The sequence below is a fragment of the Cyrtonyx montezumae genome, unplaced genomic scaffold (genome assembly GCF_038088225.1).
Source record: "Cyrtonyx montezumae isolate F1298 unplaced genomic scaffold, pur_monq_1.0 scaffold_7, whole genome shotgun sequence".
Classification (NCBI taxonomy): Eukaryota; Metazoa; Chordata; class Aves; order Galliformes; family Odontophoridae; genus Cyrtonyx; species Cyrtonyx montezumae.
In genome coordinates this window covers 33,949,382-33,961,808 of record NW_027072078.1, presented here as the reverse complement: position 1 = coordinate 33,961,808, position 12,427 = coordinate 33,949,382, and the positions used below count along the sequence as shown (strand labels likewise).

The 12,427-nt window shown below is 46.1% G+C and overlaps 2 protein-coding genes across 2 annotated transcripts in view; both read right to left on the bottom strand.

Annotated features, from left to right (window-relative positions):
- Positions 1 to 11,139, bottom strand: part of EPC2 (enhancer of polycomb homolog 2) — a 39,002-nt gene extending 27,863 nt beyond the window's left edge. Inside the window, exon 1 of the mRNA XM_065751360.1 lies at positions 10,752 to 11,139. Coding sequence (XP_065607432.1) covers positions 10,752 to 10,904 — 153 coding nt within the window. The 5' untranslated portion in view covers positions 10,905 to 11,139. The remainder of the gene's footprint in view (positions 1 to 10,751) is intronic.
- MBD5 (methyl-CpG binding domain protein 5) overlaps positions 1 to 12,427 on the bottom strand; it is a 322,289-nt gene that overhangs the window by 168,291 nt on the left and 141,571 nt on the right. The gene's annotated exons all lie outside the window — the stretch shown is intronic.

Sequence of the window (12,427 nt, the reverse complement as noted above, 5' to 3'; positions counted from 1 at the left end):
AGACAGTCATCAAGGTCTAGCAAGGCATTCAGCAATCAGCACACTCTTTTGCCACATTGCTTATTACTTTGGAAGACACACACAGTATCTTCAGATGCACTTGGTTCTGCAGCAGGGGAGATGCAAGGCTCTCAAGGCTCACACAACCAAAAGCTCTGTGTACTTTGGGCTCTTTCTTTGACCACCAAGGTAACAGAGCTAGAAACACCTCAGAGGTTAGTATATAGTAAAAGCAAAACTGTTGTCCAAGCACAGGACCCCTCTGTCTCCATTCACATCATCCACACTAACAACAGCATGTTGTAACATTGTGGTTATTCTTGTTATGTTTTAAGTGAAACAGTCAATACCAGACACTATTTCTCCCCTTGAGAAAATTATTTACCAACAGAAACGTTGGGTCCCAAGCAGTAGTTTGCTTTTTCCTTTACCCTTTAAGTTCACACGGCCGCCTCCCACAGCACTCTGCCTGAAGTAGTTTCATCATGCTTTAAGTAAACTCTCATTTTCTGGGTGAGTATGTCTGGATATCACTGTGGTTAAACACCATCCTCACACTGAAAAGCTGATCTCTGTCTTCATTATGAAACTGCAAAGAGCGATTCCTCACTGGACAGAGCACCCTCAGAGGGACAACTTCAGGACATACTGAATACATCTGGCCCCTTCCTCCCTTCAAATGACAGCATAGGCAACAACCAAGCTCCTCAAAAGAAATGCTGCAGCACCGCCTTTAGATCACTTTTCCAATTGTTATTTTTGAGTTTGTAGATTATTTTTTTTTTTAATTTGACAACCACATCTGCTTACATTTCTATCTACCCCATGAGGCAGACCCATGACAGCTTGCTGCAGTACTACAGAGCTTCAGGTCACACTACTCACCTTGGATATTTTGAAGACAGAAATATTGGTAGCAACATTAGTGAGACATAAGAGGAACAAAACATACCACAGCAGAGCTGTTAACATTGATTCTTTTAAGATAAATGGCTTTGACTGTGTAGCAGTCCATTGCAACTGTAAGCAGAGTGGCAAGAGAAAGTGAATTTGTTAACAGCTCTACACTATTCTGAAGGGGCTGCTCCTCTGCTTACCTAGCCCTACCTGCCTCAGAAACCAGACCACAGGCAGCAGCTCCTCCACTCCCCAGCACAGGACAGCTTGCTGTTTCACCCTCATAAAAGCAGTGGATGAGCTGACAGGAGCTAACCAGCTTATGCATTTTGGCTTATGATTTGAAACACAAACAGAAGACTTCCAGGATGCATCAATTTAGCAGAAGCAAAGTGACAACTGATGATTTGAAGTCTGACACCTTGCCCTAACGCTGTGATAACAGAAAGTGGATCCAAGCAGCCAGCAGGCTCAAAGTTTGTGCACTGAGGAGCCGGTGGACACCCAAAGAAGTCAGGGTGCCTGCTTACCTATTATCCTTTCCTTCCCCTTCCTCTGCCCTAGGAAGGGAAGCAGTTACCCAAAACAGTCACATACAAAGAAGGAAACCAGCAAAGTGATTTTCACCCTTAAGACAGCAACAACTTAGAGAAACTCACAGCTTCATTTCCAATTTATTTTGAAAAGTATTCCAGAGCATTAGCACATAAAGTTGTTTGGATTGGTTTTGGTCCCAATCCAACAGAATCTGCTCAGTCATCTGTGCTGTTTCCTCAGGTTATGGTTCTCTCTGCTACAGGGCAGTGTGAAAAGCTGGGCAGACCACAACTCGCACGGCTCATCCAAACCCCATACTCAAAGCAGGGTGCTTTATAGGATGAGAACTCTCCTGATTCCTATGCACAGTTTCTGGCTGTCAGTGGAAAGCAGCTCCAGAAAGCCAGCAGAACACAGCGTGGTGCTCCCTGCTTGCCGGCAGAAAGAGCTCACACAACCACTTCTCAAGTTCTCTGCTGGCCAGGTCACATTTTCCCAACGCAAACTCCCCATCTTCCTCTTTTATTTGTTTAAAAAGCAAAAACAAACAAAAAAAAAACAAGAATCATTCCCCATTCCCCATACCATTTTACCTTCATCACTGCCAAATTACAACTCCAGAAAAAGGTACTACTAAGAGGTACTACTACACACAGCTCAATGAAGGAGGCAACGTGAACCACACTGCACAACTTTACCCTACAGATCCAGAAACCCCCACATTGGGGAAGATTTGCTAAGATCTTTATTATATAACTACTCAGAAGGCATTTCTTCTCCAACATTAATGAAAAAACTAATAAAAAGAAAAAAATCAACAATAACACTTGTCTGTCACTGCCTTCCTTTCTCCAGCTCCCAAGCACTCACAGACTCACAAAGCAATACCAGTGCCATCTGGAAGTCAAAATGAGCTGCTCTGATTTCATGTGCACCTTGTGAACAAACCACCTGATCAGAGACAAATCACCTGAACACCGCCTCAAAAATGCTGATGGAGGCTGAAATGATACAACAGAAGGGCTGTGAAAAACACCTGAGTGAGCCCAACTTCCTTGGACGATGCTTAGCATCTAGATACATAGGTCTGCAAGGGAGCTGTGGACTTTAACTAAGAAAACTCAATCAGGACTAAAAAGAAAGTCCCCCCAAATCCTTTATTTTCTCTGTCAGTCTGACTAAACCTAATTTAAGCACTAAAAATGGCTACACACAGGCAGGAGGGGAAATCAGCCCACAAGACTGGTGGAAGTACAGGGGACATGAGATGAATGGAGAACAGCATGGTCATTTCCACAGCTCTTTAGTCGACCTCAGAGCACAAGAAAATAGTCAATTTACACTGAAGTTTAAAAGTAACAAAGAAGGCAATGCAATTTCAAGCACCCCATATAATAAAGGACATGAAACGACTGCGAGGAACCCCAACTATTGCCCCACTGAATGAGACTGCAGTGGTATACAAGAACATACACAACCTCTCACACAAATAATATGACTGCTCAGTACTCACGAACACTTCACTGACACAAAGCCGTCACCATTTATAAAATGTCAAAAAAATAAAGTCTTCCTAGATAACTGTTTTAAAATCAGATTTAATTCTGTGAAGCTCCTGTCTGCCAAAATGTGAACTGCTAAAAATAGAACAGTTGCTGTAGTACTACAATGGATTAAATCAAATTAAAACCATTTTTAGAGAGACTGAACACAGTACTTCACAAGAAACCTCTGTCTTACGGGAAAAAAAGAAAAAAGAAAAGAGCAGGAAGGAGCATTTTGTTTCCAGGTGCCCTTGCATCCCTTGAAAAGAAAATTGCTACAAGCAGTTTAACATTCAGGAAATGTATTCATGTCCAACTTGAGATACATGTGTATCATTCAGACAAACCAAGATGCACACCTACATACATGGTATCCTTCATTTTTACCCGGGATTACCCTGCAATAGTATTTTAAAAGACCAACATTTCACAACCAGCCTTCCCCTCTACTCCTCGATTACAACAGGTGGAGATCAAGAGGGAGGAATGTTTATTGCTGCTTATACGACCGACATACATTATAAAAATAAAATAGTTCCTTATGTCCTAAGAGAACTTACAGTAATAGCAATGAAGCCACCAAGAGCTTGGGTACTAAAGGAGCATAGCAATTCTATCTTCTCCAGAGATGCCACTTCCTGGAAGGTTTCAGGTCTATTTGTTGCTTACTTGCCCTCTCTCTTACCAAGCTCTGTGTTTAGTTTTCTAACCTGTATTGTTTTCATCCAAGGAATGATTTCCTACTACACATGAACCACCACCAGAACACTTACAAGCAGGGAGAGCCCTTATTACACAGTTCAAGCTGGCTCAGCAGACAAGTGTGAGTCTCAGCAACAGAAGTGGTAGAACTATGAGATAACCAAATTACAGATCAAAACGTAACAACAGAAAACAACCAGGGAAATGGGGAAGGAAATGCTTACAAATACTCTGACTCGGTGTCTCAGGGGATGCGGAGAGATAAAAGGAGGAGAACAATCCTTCACTGATAAGGAAAAGTGTCAGGGAACTGACATCTAACCAAGGGGAGGATGGCCTCCCAATGCAAACCATGTAAGCCCTCATTTCTTGGGATTTCAGGTGACACAGATAGGAGTAAACACCTTACAAAGAAAAATGGTACTGAAGTAGGTGGACAGGTGAAATGTGGAGCACACCAAAGGAAGAAGTGTATCAGATGAAGGAGCCCAGTACCATCCTCACATTGATGGCAGGTGCTGGGGATGTTTTCCTGTGCCACGCCGCTAGGCCCGAGGATACCACACTGGCATCAGCTCACCAGCTCTCTGCATTTAAAGCAGTGAAAGGCCAAAGGCATTTTGCTGGTATGGGTGCATCCATCTCAATCAGAACTGCACAAAAGTAAACTAATAACACAAGGTGAGATATTTTTTTCCCCACAGATTCCTCCCTTCTGCTCGCTGTCATTGAGGGCAGTTCTGCCAAAGACAGAAACAGCATTTTAAACTAACACCCTCAGCAAAGCTAGAAGGGAGCTATTACAATGTTAAACAGCAATTTGCAAAATGAATTAAAATTAAAAATACTTCACTGGCTCTGAATGATTCAACGTCACAAATCACCACAATTTCACACGGCACTGCTTTTAATTTCATGACATGATTTTCTTTCTACTTCCCTCTATATACGCAATGATTTAGTTTCGATTTTCTCCTTTGGATAGAGAAATATCACTTCTGCCATTGATCTTCAGTACCAATAGCTTTCATGACACCTCAAGTTTAACTGTAATTCCATTTATGTAAGCACTAAATGTGTTACTTATCTCCAGAAAAGGTGAACAGTTAGAATGTAATAAATACACCAAGGCACAAAGGCACTGCTCAAAACAAAAACGAGGCACGGTGTGTTAGTTTAGTTCCAAATAACCTCTTCAATGTTTAGCAGCCATCAAAATGATCTCCGGCAAAATAAAAATAAATTAAGGACAAGATTAATACAAGCAGATTTAATGCTTGTTGATTTAAGTGATTCAAACAGGACATCTCAACTAATGTCAATTGACACGGAAATTGCACGGAGCTGACTACTGCTGAATTCTGCCAAGCAGGAGCAACATGAAATCACAGCACATCTGAAGGTGCTCCAAGTATTTCTTTTTCTTCAGGGAAAAAAAAAAACAAACAAACAAACACAAACTACTCCTATTTACATTAGAGAAGTTACAGAGCACAGCCTCAGACCACAAAGCCTCCTCCTGAGCCCTCCCCGTCAGGGAAAGCCCTGGGTAACCCTGCGGTGTGAACTGCCAGCTCCTGGGATCCCACTGCTCCCAGCCTGACACCCAAACGAGTTCAGGCACATTTCACAGGCCAGCATGAACTGACCCTGCGCAGAGAGCTGTAGCCCGCAGCCAAAAGGCAACTTTATCTAAATTAAGAGTGTGGTGTTAAGATAGAGCTGCACCCATTTAACCTCAGGATGACACTGAAAACAGTCTCATGCTCCTCCGCTCCCAAGCCTGCCACCCCACCTGCTCCCACCACTTCCCCTAGGAGCACACTACACTTGTTTTTGGCAGCTGGGCAGTGCGATGGGGCTCAGCTCTCAGAGAAGCCCAAGGAAGCAAGGGAGATGCATGTCCCTACTGCAGACTGCAGTCAGAAAGGCTCAGCTGTATCCTGAAAGCACACGGCAAGATAAATGACTTGACATTTGTCACAGACTAAGCTTATACTTCGAAGCAGTTGTCACAGGTTAGCTGATAGGTGTTAATGTGATAAGCCCTAATAAACTGATCATGAGTTTTAAGGGCAAATCTCTGTACTGTTTACCTTCAGCCGCATAATTACACCCAGAGCAAATGAAAAGCTGAGTTCAACAGGTCACCGGGGAGCTAACTGCTCAGATGGGATCCTAGCCCATCAGCAGGGATTTTCCTTCCCAACCACAGCTAACAAAATCCAACCTGCAGAGCGCTACGGCTGTAACACCGTTACCAAGTAGGTCATTAAAAAGTAGAAGTTGCAGACTGAAAGGAAGCTTCTGTATTCTGCAGGTAAAAGGCACAGGAGGCAGGGACAGAAGATGACAGCTGGGAAACTGAGCTGGAAAGTGCACTTGCAAGGAACAGCACTGTTTGATTCAACAGGCTTCACTGCGGGGAGAAAAATGTAAGACAGGAAAGCTTGAAACAAGAAAAATCTGTAAGGGTTAGAACACAGCATCATGCTACCTACCACCAAACACCCTGGTAAGCCCATCAGCCCCAAATACACACAAGTAAGCAGGTAAACAAGTAAATACAAAGGTGCTGAACTCAAGCCGAGAAGTCAGCTTCCACTGGGAGTTAACACTGCCCCACGTGCACATCAGCCTTGGATGTGAACCACACAGAGCCCATTTCTGCCTTCCCCAAGGGCGCCTGCTCTCTTGGCTTTGTGGGGAATTGCAGTCTTCTGGGTTTTCTGTGCCTACACTTTTGGAAAAAGCTTTCTGAGGATTTTTTGTTTGTTTTACAGAGTATTTGTGTGGTCTGAACTTCAAGCTCTCTTTCATTTACCTCCTACTTCAGTCAGAGGTGTCCTGGCACCGTCTTTATTTTACACAGCCCTCATTAGCAACACTGAGGGTTTGACTGCGGGTTATAAGCATACATCCCACATACAAATCCCAAGTTGGAATAGGTTATCTGCACACACAGAGTCACCTATGCACAGGTCTCAGTGCTCTAATATTCCAAGATGGCACGTGCAGTGGTGGCACAAAATGATGGTATCTGCAAAGTTCCCATTATCTGCTTGATGACCTATTAAAGTCAGCTGGTTTAAATTCAGCATTAGAAAAAGGATAATTCATCTTCTGACCTACATGAACCAATAAACTAAACAAAAGAGGTGCTGACTGATCTTTCTGGACAGCTTGAATCACCAAAAAGCTACACCAACTTCTCTGTCATTCACTTTTTTTTTTCCATAAGAATGTTCTCATTCCTGAAACTGCATACCTACTTGAGAAGGCCAAAGGTCCTATTTTTGTTCATCCAGATCCCTCATGGGGGTGAGGGCACACTTCCTACCAGACCACTCTGATCTTTAAGCAGCACAATGCAGCTACACAGCGTATCTGCTCCACAGCACACATGCACACTAGCTAAGGAGTGAATAAAAAAGCTGCCCATCACTTCATCTGGGAAAAAGTACAGCTGCAGTGGCTTGAAAACAGAACAGTTAGCATCTTCACTCAAATATGAGTAAGAAGATCTATAATGAAAGACTGAATGCTCAGTTGGAAGGACAGACAGACTGCAAAGCTCTTCTCTAGACGGGACAGGAAGACAGAGACGATACACAGTGAAGATATCACAGTTTCACAAGTTAAACTGTGGAGAGAAAAAAAAGCTTAGTTATTTCAATCTAAGAAGATTACTTTTCTCATGTGAGTTCATGACCGTACTTATTCATCTGGTTTTCTAGGACTCTTTAAGCCTGAGTGTCATTACCTGGTGCTATCTGAGACTTCTGATCAACATCTCATTACTTGACTGCATTTCTTGAAGCACCTTCCTATAAGCCAAGCAGGTTGGCAGCACAGCTAGCAACAGAATCCGACCTCCCTCTGAGGAGCTGAAGCTAACTGTTTAAGACACCTACAGGTTAATACACATAATTCAGTATAAATTTGCTAAGTGACAGCTAAGCTATTTATTTATGCTCTGAAAGCAACCTCCTGCAGCACTTCCATACACAAACTCAGCTGTAAAAGAGGCATGCTTCCCAGTAACCACGTCAAAGCATACCTGGAGCACCACCAGAAAAACACAAGCAGTAGCAGAAGAACTGCTGCACACACCTCCAACTTCTCAATTTCATTGCAGAAATCACGTGGCAGCACTGTCAGTCAGCACGATTTCAAGGAACAGACAGCTACCAAACAAACTCATTTGCTTGTATGCTGATAGTTACGTGTAACACATCAATAACCCCATTCACCTCCTTACAAACACAATGCACAAAGAAGGGCACGATCTGTAAAACCCATAAGTGAGATTTTGACAACAGATAGGAAGGGCAAAAGCAGAGCGTTCTGAAGCCTGCAACCAACACCAATGTGTTTGTGTTCACATATGCAGCACGAAGCCCCTCTACGGAAATACTATGGAGGGACTATAAATTCATCTATTAAACGGAAACCAGGAGAACTTCTTAGGCACGAGGATATATAAACTGAAATACAAATGCAGAATAGGTGTGCAACTTTCTTATCTCTTCTCCTAAAAAGCATGCACTGCCGGAAAATGAACGGAACACATGCACTTATTTTCAAGAGCTTCTGATTGAACTCTTTCTATTCATTGTATCAGCAAAAATGTTCACAGTGTTACTCTGTATCAGCAGAACTATCCAAACAAGAAAGCGTGACTTGAGTAAAATGAATGCTTCCTGCCTTCAGCGGAGCACTGCATCAGCAGCACCACTAGCTCTATGATGGTGAACCCAAGTTCCCCCTGATACAACAACTGAGTTAACGAAGGGATGGAGAGAAGATAAAGGAGAAAACAAGAAAAAAAATTACAACTATTCCCAGCCTTTAAAAACACGCAAAATTTAACATTAAGCATAGGATCAGTAAAAGACGATCACACAGGGACTGAGCATGACATTTGCGTCTCATCCATTCTGTCTTCAGGTTATTAAAATGCTGACATGTCCTTACTTTGCCTTTCATGCACTTCTTCCCCTCAGACAACCTCAGCTTTGTCATGCAGTGTCAAACACGGCTATGTTAGAACAATATTCAAAGCAGATTTTGAGATGAGTGTTCAGGTACCTGTGACCAGGCAATCCACTTACTATAAACTAGCACCATTATTACCCTTTATCAACTGCCACCACTTCCAAACATCTACAAGTAAAGTTAAATTCACTTCTGAAAGACTTGGATGTGTCTCAAATTATTCTTCTGCCAGAAGATGTTAAGAGTGCTCTTCATTAATATGTATTCAATCACAAAACAGATAGCTACACAATAAGAAACAACACAAGGACTTCTCTATTCTGCAACTTTTCCCCTTCCTAGGGGATACGTGAGATACAATTCTTAACTCATCAGCAGAAAAACAATACAAAATCCTCACGCTCCGTTTCTAAAAGCTACTTTCCACGAAAGGACAGCTCCCTGCTTTTGCTTAATTACAAGCTCCTCTTACACGAGATTAGAAAACCCACACACTTTCCTACTCAGGTTTAATTCAGGATAAATGATAAATGCTCACTAACATAAACATACTACATACCAGAAGACTAATTCAATCACAGCTGGAACATCCGCGTGAGCGAGAAGAGCTGATGATTTGTAAAACACTTTGGGTGCACGTCAATCTTTAAGATACTTCCATGGAAATAATTCCAGAATTTCCATCAGGATCAGATTAAAAATAGAAGTCCAATAAAGATGCTCACACCCACGCTCCAGATGCGATGACCAACACCCAGCCTGTGACTACAGCGACTCCGCACCGTTTTAATTCATTACCCAAATAACTTCAGAAAGGGTATTAGAAACGAGTGGGAACAACGATTAACTCCAACTTTAAGCTGATGCACCGAACAGTAGTACTACTTTAAAGATATTATGAATGAAATCAGAGGGAAAAAAGTAATAGAGTGCACTGCCGATGCAAAATCTCAGTCGTGGACAAAGCAAATGGGACACTTCTACTAGAAGAAACGAGGCTGTAAGGGATAAGGCAGATATATCGAGCAGATTTATGTCTTGACATTTTGTAAATACATAGTTACAGTCAGTTAAATCAGCACTGGAAGTCAGCCCTCGGATCTGGGGTCACGGAGCTGCATGTGAGCGAACAGCAGCTGCCCCAGCACCTCTCAGTGCAGCCCCGGCAGAGGGCTGAGCCTGAGACAGCTGAGTAACAGAGATGTCAGAAATGAACCCCCGAGCAGCTCCCTCCCCCTGAAAGCCCCTGTGACAATCATAAATGTACACTGACAACTGGTTGTGTGACGCTGGGCCGAGACCCACGGCTTGGACGGAGCTGTCAGTTCACAGCAGTGACCCAATCTGTCCGTGGATGGCACAGGAACATCTCGCCTGGCTAACGCTGCTCGGATCAGCCCGTGTCAGCATCGCTCCTGCACAACACATCCCGCACAGCCGCGCTTCGGGCCAGAAACAAACCCTCGCTGCGTGGAATTCACCGCAACTTTTTCCTCGCAGAAGACTCGGCGCTGAACGATGAATCCACGCCAACCCAAACTTCGCCGTCATTCCCCCGGGCAAGTTAATTCCGAACGCGGCTTATCGATACAACGCGGTCGTTTTCAACGAGCCACGCTTGACAAACGGCCGCGGCACAAAGCCGGGCTGCCAGCACCGCACGGCGTCACGCCCGGCTCCACGACCCCCAGCACCGCCGCCTGTCACACGCGCCGCCCGACCCGCAACCCGCGCCCGAGGGAAGCGGCTGAGGCACGCTACGCCGGCTGCGCCCGCTCGCTCATTCAGAGACGCGCCTTGCGCCTTCCTCCTTCTTACGTTAGCGTAAAGGCCTCCCCCCCGCTAATCAAAACACTCGCGAGTCGGGACGCAAAGAAGATGGCGGAGTAGGGCCCGCTTACGGCGTCGGACAGCAGTTTACGCTGCGCTCTTTGCGCAGGGCCCCGTCAAACCCGTGCAGCGCCGCGGCGGGGAGCGTACGTAGTGCGCTTGGTGAATGCCGATGGCCTATTTCCCGTGAGGGGAGGGGGGTGTCTGATAAACAATGGTGCCCCCCCTGCGCGGCTCCCTTACCGATTCCTCCTCTTTCTCCATCCCCGTGGGCATCTGCGGCACAGCCCGGTTGATGGAGACGCAGTCGTTGAGGTCGGGCATGTCCTTGCCGCGGTAGATGGGCAGCGGTTTGGCGGCGTCTAGCGCCCGGGCTCGGAAGGAGAGTTTGCTCATTGTCTCCCCCTCACAATAACACCCCGGGGCCGGGCGGGCGGGGGGGGCCCTCAGTGCGGCCGCGCCGCCGCCTCCCAGCCGCTCCCGCACCCGGCCCGCACCACCATGGAGGGTCCCGCCGCCCCGGAACAGCTCTCCGCGGGGCCGCCCGTAGCTCACAGCGCACGCCCCGCAGCCCTAGATCCGCGCCGGGCTCGCTCGATCCGCTCCCTGCGCCATGGCAAACATGGCGGACATTAACCAAAGCGGACAGCGATCCCGGCAGCCACCGCGAGAGACGAGGGGGGGGGACGGGACGGGATGGAGGGAGGGAGGCGGGAGGAGGTGGAGCTGCGCGCGCAGCCGGGGGCGGCGCTGAGGGGAGACGAGGAGGGCTGGAGGGCGGCGGTGGGATGTTGCTTTCGGGATTTTACCTTTTAAACTTAAGTTTTCACTTAACCCACGAGGAAACGGTGATGATCACGTGCTGCCCGGGCTGTGGTTCCTCAGGGTTGCTTGTCGGGGTTTGTCTTAGCAAACGCTGCTGGTGGTAAACCTGAGTGCATACCCTCCTCCTGCTTTGCGTTTAAAGCACGCTTCTGGAGAATTCAGTTAACAGTGGAGGTACAGAGGAGGTTTAGAGCTCAGAGGGTTGTCGTTGGCACTGCAGAGTCCGGTTGGAGACCTGTAACCAGCAGTGTCCCCCAGGGGTCCGTGCTGGCTCCAGTCTTGTTCAACATCTTCATCAGTGTCCTTGATGAGGGCATCGTGGCCACCCTCAGCAAGTTTGCCGATGATACGAAGTTGGGAGGATTGGCTGACATGCCTGAAGGCTGTGCTGCCATTCAGCAAGACCTGGAGAGCTGGGCAGTGAGAAACTGGATGAGGTTTAACAAAAGCAAGTGTAGAGTCTTGCACCTAGGGAGGAATAATTGCATGCACCGGTACAGGCTGGGGGATGAGCTGCTGGAGAGGAGCTCTGCAGAGAGGGACCTGCGTGTCCTGGTGGACGACAGGTTGACCATGAGCCAGCAGTGTGCCCTCGATGCCAAGTGATTCACTGCTCCTTATAGTCCCCTCCAAGTCGGGATGTTGTGTGATGAAATTAACCTGGCCACAGATCCCTGCCCTTCAGGGCTTTGGGTGAGTGGCTGTGTCCGTGCTGTGGTGCTGCACTGCGCTGATCATGTTCACAGCTCCCTTCGTCACTTCTGAACGCCAACAGATCTGTAAGGCACCGCTGCACACTGGTTTATTTACACGTGGCTTCAATTAGAGGCACGTGCTGTGCAGAAGAAGGAGTAGAAGACATACACTCCAATTAATATTACAGACAAACGCTTCAGAAACAAACTCATACCCAGTCAGAATTATTTCTTCGAGGATTCCCTGTATTGCTGTCTGCATGGGTTTAGTCTTGAAGAGGGGCAGAAGTTCCACGTGCTGCAAAGTAAGGAGTTTCTTGTTTTGTGTTGTCTGTAGCAGTGTGTTCACTCATGCTCTTCTGCTGCAAAAATGCATTGCTCCCGTTTGGTTTCTCCCAC